Source organism: Alligator sinensis, unplaced genomic scaffold (genome assembly GCF_000455745.1).
Source record: "Alligator sinensis unplaced genomic scaffold, ASM45574v1 scaffold97_1, whole genome shotgun sequence".
Taxonomy (NCBI): Eukaryota; Metazoa; Chordata; order Crocodylia; family Alligatoridae; genus Alligator; species Alligator sinensis.
The window spans coordinates 3439544-3447767 of NW_005841921.1; the positions used below are offsets into that span (position 1 = coordinate 3439544).

The window sequence follows — 8224 nt, forward strand, 5'->3', positions numbered from 1 at the left end:
TTGTGCAGAGAATCAAGAATCCAACCTGAAGAGACTCTAGCTGCATGGTTGGGACGTTTGGTCATGGAACTTGGATCCGACATGCTGAACCAGGAAGAAGCAAGCTTCTTGGTCAGACAAGCTTCATGGAGTAGAGGACATGTCACTGACATTGACATGGTGACGTTCAACGTTCACTGGCCTATTCCACTGCCAGCGCTTGTTGCAGGACTGATCGGTCAGAAAGCCCACGCATGGCATGATGGACGGCCAGAACATACCGGTGCAGAGCAACTCATGCTAGCAATTATCGGAGTCTCGTACTGTGCCTGGAACCCCAGAGCATGTGCGCTAGGACTGACATCACTCCTGTCTGTAACTGCACCTCAAGCAAGTTTTCCTGCCTGCACCGCGACCATCTACGGTGTAAGTAAAATAATCTTTAATCAACTGCTAAGCGTCCATGCCTAATTCTAGTCCGCTGGCCTGCATTCCCTGACCTGCGTGCCAGGGCTGCTGGCCACAGCCCGCCGTGTGCCCCCGAAAAGCCTCGGACCGCTCCCGGCCCGCACAATTCTGACCCTGCCCTCCCATGGACAGTTTGTTTGTTTCTGCATTTTTTATTAATTTATTAAATTAAGTACAAATATAATGAATATAAGGTGGCTGTTCATATCAACATTTTAAAATGTTCTTATTCTGTGGTCTTTGAACATGCAAAACTTTCCATTTTGGTAAATATTTTAGGGCCCTGATTCTGCAACATATATATGAAGTGGATACATACATATTTTGCAAATATTCCTGTTTATGTCAGTTACCCACTGAGAGTCATGGAAAACTCACTCCAGAAAAATGCATTTTATGGGACTTATATTATAATAATTATGAATGCCAGAAATCTTTCCATTGACTTAATTTGAAAGTTGGACCAGGCAGGGATTAAGCTAAAAAAGCTACAAGGTGCAGCATCTAAGTGCTGGCAAGTTTCCAAAATGGTCGTGGCTGTGCTAGTACTAAGGTTTTATGGTAACTGGCTTATAGACAGTTTCCTAGTGATCTTTTATTGTTTGGTAGTCTTTCCTGTTTAATTTGTTTCCCTATGGTAGATTAGCTGTATTACCTTTTACAATGCACATCCAAATGGGTGGATATCAATAGAACTCTATAAAACAAGTGGGGATATTCTAAGTACTTTGGTTTGGCTGTACAGATTCTTTATTTTTTTAATTATATCATCCCAATCCAGAATGATATAAGACCCAGGCAACTATAGGCCCATTAGTCTTACTTCGGTCTTGGGGAAGCTCTTTGAGAAAATTAGCCAGGCGCGCATCTGTGAGGGTCCAGCAGCGGTGAGGATGCTCAAGGGCAACTAGCATGGGTTCATTAAGGGCAGGTCCTTTTAGACCAGCCTGATAGCCTTCTATGATCAGGTCACAAAATCACTGGACGCAGGTGTCGCAGTAGATATAGTCTTTCTGGGCTTCAGAAAGGCCTTTGACACTGTCTCCCACCTCATTCTCATTAAAAAGCTAGGTGACTGTGGCATTGATGCCTACACAGCCAGATGGGTTGCAAATTGGCTAGGGAGCCGCACCCAGAGAATGGTGGTAGATGGGTCATATTCAACCTGGAGGTGAGCAGTGGAGTCCCCCAGGGCTCGGTCCTCGGGCCCGTACTGTTCAATTTCTTTATTAGCGACTTGGACAAGGGGGTAAAAAGCACCCTGTTCAAATTCACTGACAACACCAAGATTTGGGTCAAGGTGGGCATGTTAGAAGGGAGGGACAGGATGCAACTGGACCTGGACAAGTTACAGGGGCGGGCAAATGAGAATAGGATGGGATTCAATACTGACAAGTTCAGGGTGCTGCACTTGGGCAGTAAGAACCAGCAGCATACCTATAGGCTGGGGAATTCCCTTCTCAAAAGCACAGTGTCAGAAAGAGATCTTGGAGTCATCATTGATTCTAAAATGAACATGGGCCGCCAATGTGAGGACGTGGTCAGCAAGTCTAATTGCACCTTGTCATGCATCCACAGATGCATCATGAGCAGGTCTAAGAAGGTGATCCTCCCCCTCTCTGCGACACTGGTCAGGCCATAGTTGGAGTACTGCATTCAGTTCTGGGTGCCGCACTTCAGGAGGGATGTGGCCAGCATTGAGAGGGTCCAGAGGAGGGCCACTCACATGATCAGGGGGCAGCAGGGCAGGCCCTACGAGGAGAGGCTACGAGACCTGAACTTGTTCAGCCTTCACAAGAGAAGGCTGAGAGGGGGATCCAGTGGCCATCTATAAACTTATCAGGGGGGACCAGAAAGGAATGGGTGAGACCCTGTTCCCCCGAGCACCTCCCGGAGTAACAAGGAATAACTGCCACAAGTCGATTGAGAGTAGGTTCAGACTAGACATCAGGAGGCACTACTTCACAGTCAGGGCGGCCAGGATCTGGAACCAGCTTCCAAGGGAAGTGGTGCTGGCTCCTACCTTAGGGGTCTTTAAAAGGAGGCTTGATAATTACCTAGCTGGTGTCATATGAGCTTAAACTTACCAAGGGTCATATGAGCCCAGTATTCATTCCTGCCCATGGCAGGGGGTTGGACTTGATGATCTGCTCAGGTCCTCTCTGACCCTACATCTATTAACCTATGAATCCAAAAATCATTCAGGCCTGCAGAATAAATTATCATTATCCCCTTCCCCTCTTTTCCCTCCCCCCACCCTCTTCCTTTTCAGAAAACGCACAGCAGCATTACCATATGGTGGCTAGGTGGTTAGGGATGTTTAGTCATGTTTCAGTAGATACCAGAGCACAATTTTTGCTGGCTCAGTTTTTCGAATAATGAAAACAATCTCCCAGCTTAACTTGTTTGGCCAGTACAGCTGGACCACATATGTGACTTACAATGGACAGCATACTAACTCCTATCTGTCCTTCTCATCCTCCCCCACCAAACTAGCTAGCATTCCTACCTGCATCCTTTCTACTTGATGAGAAACCAAATTCACTTCTTGGAAAGCAGAGCAAGGATTTGTCTTTGGCAGGCAGTGAAGCTGAAGCAGAAGAACTTGGGGAAAACGTATCAAAAACTCAAAGAGAAATTAAGTGTATTGATCATACAAGCTGGGGGGGGAGGGGGGAGTTGCCTAAGAAAATTCAGCATCTGATTGTGAAGAACATGTCAGAGCATGCACTATTATTATTATTTTTCAATAATGAATTATTGTTTCATCCTGTCTGCTGCTGTGCTTGTCTTTCAGCTGTTCTTAATTTAATGGGGGGTGAGGGTATTCAGTAACTTGCAGTTTCAATTCCCAAGTCAACAGACAAGAATTAAAATCTAACATTCATGACCCTTCTGATATAGCAACCCTCAGAGTTGCACTATCTGGACCTACAAGAAGCCACATTTGAATGCAGCACTTACATAAGTGACATCTTGCACTTACAACTTCAAGCCAGTACCTGAAAAAAATATAGTCTTCTCTTCTTGAGGGGCCTCATAGACGGCGTCAATTTTGTCTGGCAGATCGGGCCAAAATGTAGCAACAAGAAGTGGACCTGTGGGTTTATTTCGGGGGTTTACAGTCCTCCACATGAATCTGAGCAGAAGAGAAAATTGCAGAGGATTTACAATGAACTGATTCATCAGCACATCTGTTTTTCATAATTTCTGGCAAAGGTACAATATGTTCCTACACATGCGCGCACACGCACGCACGCGCGCACACACACACACACACACACACACACACACACACACACACACTTGCTCTCTCTCCCCCTCTCTGACACATGCACACATGCATACCCAGTCAATTAATAGCAGCCCAAACTTCTAATTACTTGGCTGTTGACTTAGAACATTGAATGGAGAAAGTATGATTTGTTTCGCAGCATGCTAATAAAATAGTTGCATATAATATACTACATGCTGGACCACCACTGCAATTGCATAAAATTGATTGCTTAAGGGTTCACATTGCCTCTCCTACCATAGTAAAATGTAGGCTCTGCTTGAATTATACAAATAAATCCATTTACAAGGCATTTAAATTATTACAGATATCCTGCTGCTGTTGCATATGGAGCAGATGGACAAGCATTTGACAAAAGCAGAGATTTGTATTCTATGAATTGCTCTTACATTTACTAAAAGTTCAGATCTAATAACAGTATATCACACAGCTTGGAAGTGGGCTTGGTACTAAAAGAGATCACGGGCATTAAAAATGTTCATTAGAGAAATGCAAAGGGTAATTTATTGGCTATTTTATGTATAAGCAGTATCATCATTTGATTTAAGCTTTAAAAAGCTGTAATTATCTTTAAATGGCAGTGCCTTGTGCAGAATGCATTGATATTAACAAAGGAACAACTGTTTCCCCTCCTTGATGGAACGAAGAGCCTTTTTTTCCAACAGAACAAAAGCCTTCCTTCAGTTTGCCAATTTTCCAAAATGAAAAATCAACAAGCTAGTGGAAAACTCAGTTGCAACATGCATTAGCTGGCAGATACTAAACTAATTTCCAGGTCAAACAGTGCTTTCACCAGTATTATCTTAGTTCCCTGGAGTGAAAAAATGTCACTTCCTCATCCTTACCTGGAATCTTTATTCTAATGGGAACTCCCAGTGCCCAGATGGGTTTGACAAGAGGGAATTTGTTCAGGCTTGTTTCTAATGAATAGAACTGGATGAATGTTTTCAGTGGAACAGCTGAAAATGCAGCTGTATCAAACTTTGATTCAAATGAAGTTTGATGGGGAAAACTTGAAAGGAGCCATTTGAATTTTTCTTACTTCTTTTTGATAATATCTGGATGTTTCAGCACATATTATATAAAAATAGTTGTGTGGGTATAAATTTTTGTGTCTAAAATCCATTTTTTTTTACAGTCTACTTTATTGGGTGCATCTACACATGCCCCTATGGCGCTGTTGTTACTGCACCATCATGTAGTACTTCCTCTTGGAAGTAACAGCAGTAACAGCCCATACTGTGCTATGCTGGTGGTGCACGATTATTTTTAGCCACTACGTCATCATAGAAATGCGCTAAACCGAGGAAGTGCATTGCTATGGCAATGTAGCAGCGGCATCACAATTTTTGCCCACAAACGCTATGCCGCTGTAGCCTGTTACTACGACATAGCAATGAAGCATACCGTGTAGACACACCCCGTATCATCAAAGCACTTCAACATGATCATAGTAACATTATTTAGCAATTTCAAACTTCAGTGGAAGTTCCGTTAACCAGCACCTTACAAGCCGGCATGCTCTATTACCTGGCATGCCAGCTTGTAAGGTAAAGTGAAAGCTCTGCCAAGCCCCCATGGCTCGGGGGCATAACAGACTGCGTGGGGCCTGCCTCCCTGTCCCACAGGGCCCGCGGGAGGGGTGGCGATGTCACGGGAGGGATGGCAACGCCATGGGAGGAGCGGGAGAAGCAGTGGCCCAAACAGGCAAGGACGCCTGTTCGGGCTGCTCAGTTAACCAGCAAATTTTGTTATCTGGCATCCCCCATTCCGTGTGGATGCCGGATAACAGAGCTTTTACTGTATTAGATTCCTTCCCCCCACCCCGAGCATTACAGGTTTTCCTTGCTTTATGCGGGTTCTGTATGTGTGAATTCACTCTTATGTGATGACTCTTTGTATACCACAAATTTGTTATATGCAAGGTAAATTCACTCTTATATAATCGGTGTGGTGGAAGCCCACAGCCAGATGCTTTGTGCGGTGCATTGTGGGAGTGACATGCACCAAAACAGTCTCCTGTGTGGATCTATGCTTGTTGCTCGTTGTCTGCAACTCATATTTCTATAGTTGCCGTCCCCATTATGGCTTCTAAGCATCCCACTAGCTTATCTCCAAGTGTCTGCTGTTGGTAAGTACCAAAATTGTCTTGTAAAAGTGGTGGAAATGGGTCTGGAGGTCAGTACAGTCAAGGTCTTGGAATGTATTCCTATTTGTTACATTGTAAACTGGGTTCCCTTTATGCAAATTTAAGTTATACAGTGTTTTCCAGGAACTCATGTACTGCATAAAGCGAGGGAAACCTGTAGTTTCACAGTAAGTTTCAAAACTTTGGATTTTTTTGCTCCAGTTTGAAATGAAAACAGATGTGTGAGTGCTAGATTTTTTTTAAATGAAAAAGACTGTTTGAATATGTCTTTGTGGCATGGAGTAATGGGCCTTTATGGGAACAGTCCAATTATGTATGGTATAGTACGCATTCACTACATTTTTCTTTCTTCATTTCTTGGCTCTAGTCACATTAGTATGAACAAAAGTTTTCTTTGAACAATTAATCTGGTCTTTCTCCTCATTGTACACCCTGTCTTACTTCTGTATGACTTAGCAATTGGATACTGTGGCAGGTTTCATTAAGGCAGATGAGTCACAAAAGTCACAAGACCCATGATTACAACTTATTTTTTTAATTCCAGAATGGTCACAAGTTTGTATTCACCCTCCACTCCTAAACTTGGGAAAGTTACAAGACCAGCAGGCAAATGAATTCCAAACAAAATAAATATTCACTCTCTATCTTTGCTGTATGTTAAATAAAAAACATGTCAATATAAACAACATATAAAATCTTTTTCATTAGTCTTGTACCAACTGCTATACTGCCTATATTTTGAAAGTCACAGTTTGTTCTCATTCTGCATATTCAGTTCAAAATGCCTTGTAAATACACATTCATAATGTTTCCATTTTAGTGTTACTTCTGAGAGATTTATGAAGAAAATATAATTGATTACACTGAAGTTATGATCTGCATTATAGTGAAGAACTGCCAATGGAACTAATGTGTAACAATCTAGTTTCTGGGCTCAGTACAGATTCTATAGATTTATGCATCCATTTCTCTCTCTCTTCCCCAGTACAATGAATGGAAGTTTCCTTATGAGGTTTGGGTTTTCAGAAATGGCCTCTGCTTATGGATTCCACTTCTGCCTAAAAATAATGATGGCTGCATTTTTATGTTAGCAGTGGATTATAAAATGCAATATTAATATTATATATTAATGTTTACTTAGAATTAAATATATGTGTAAGTGATTTACTGAATTCAGAATAATTTAATCCAGTGCCTAGGTACTTTCTGGAATTAAAACCTAAGTGAACACCCATATATAGCAGCAATATTCCATTTATAAAAACAGAAGCAAGACTGCAGCCTGGTGGAAAATCAAATCCTAAAAATGATTGATATGACCTGGTCATATTACAGTATATCCACAGGATGGCAATTATGTGAGCTGCCTGCTATTCAAATAGGTTATACAAAACTATCAAGCTGCTTTTGAAAGTTTTGCAGTGTTTACCCAGCAAATTTGATTTGATGATACATTTTTGAGCTGTCACTAAAATCTCCTTTTTTTTTCTTTTAAAGTAAATGGATTTTATTTAAAGACTGCATTTAGCTAAATAGAAGCTCAAGCAAAATAATCTAGATTGCTAGTGCTTGTCCTACTATAGTAAATAGTGAGTGGGCCAAATCTTGGAGTCCAGGTCTGTGCCGCTTAGCTCTTAAAAGGTGCATCCACATGTGCACTTTACTATGGAGTAGACTAATTAGTAAGGCTGTGCAAAGCTTCCAGTGGTGATTTGATTTGGAGGAAATTTGGCCCAATTCGGTGGCCGAATCTCTGAATCTGAATCAAATCAGGGGACCAGTTAAAAGGTCTGAATCGATTCAAAGCTCTCCGAATCTTCAGAAAAGCTTCTGAATCGATTCGCTGTCCCCTGAGTCGGCCAAATCTGAATCTGAAGTGAATACTAGCCACTTCGCACAGGCCTACTAATTAGCTCTTCAATAAAGTATCACTGTCTACATGTGCACCAATATTAGGGCACAGTAAACTAATTAATTCCGCCAAAGAATAGTACTATCTGAGACAGTACTATCTTACAGAGGAATAATTAACTGTGCTGAAAACGTGTAGATGGTGACTGGAAGTGTAAATTGTGCCCTGACAGCCCAGCTAGCTAGGAGCCTGCTCCACCCTGGCTCAAATTGCAGTTGTCCTGGACATACATGTAGATGCTGCACCCAGGAGCAGTTTATTTTGGCTTGAACTGCTTCAGAGTTTATTGCTTCAAATTAATTGCATGTGTAGATGCACCCAAGGTGGCTTTCTGCACTGCTAGTCTGTTGGTGCAATGGCCCACAGACCACAAGGGAACATCACTGAAGTTGTGAACTGCTAAGCTAAGGCACCCCAGGAA

The 8224-nt window shown here is 42.2% G+C and overlaps 1 protein-coding gene across 1 annotated transcript in view; it reads right to left on the bottom strand.

The window, feature by feature from the left end:
• The window catches only part of MMP2 (matrix metallopeptidase 2), a 61496-nt gene that overhangs the window by 8365 nt on the left and 44907 nt on the right, over positions 1 to 8224 (bottom strand). Inside the window, exon 10 of the mRNA XM_006019075.3 lies at positions 3450 to 3586. Coding sequence (XP_006019137.1) covers positions 3450 to 3586 — 137 coding nt within the window. The remainder of the gene's footprint in view (positions 1 to 3449; positions 3587 to 8224) is intronic.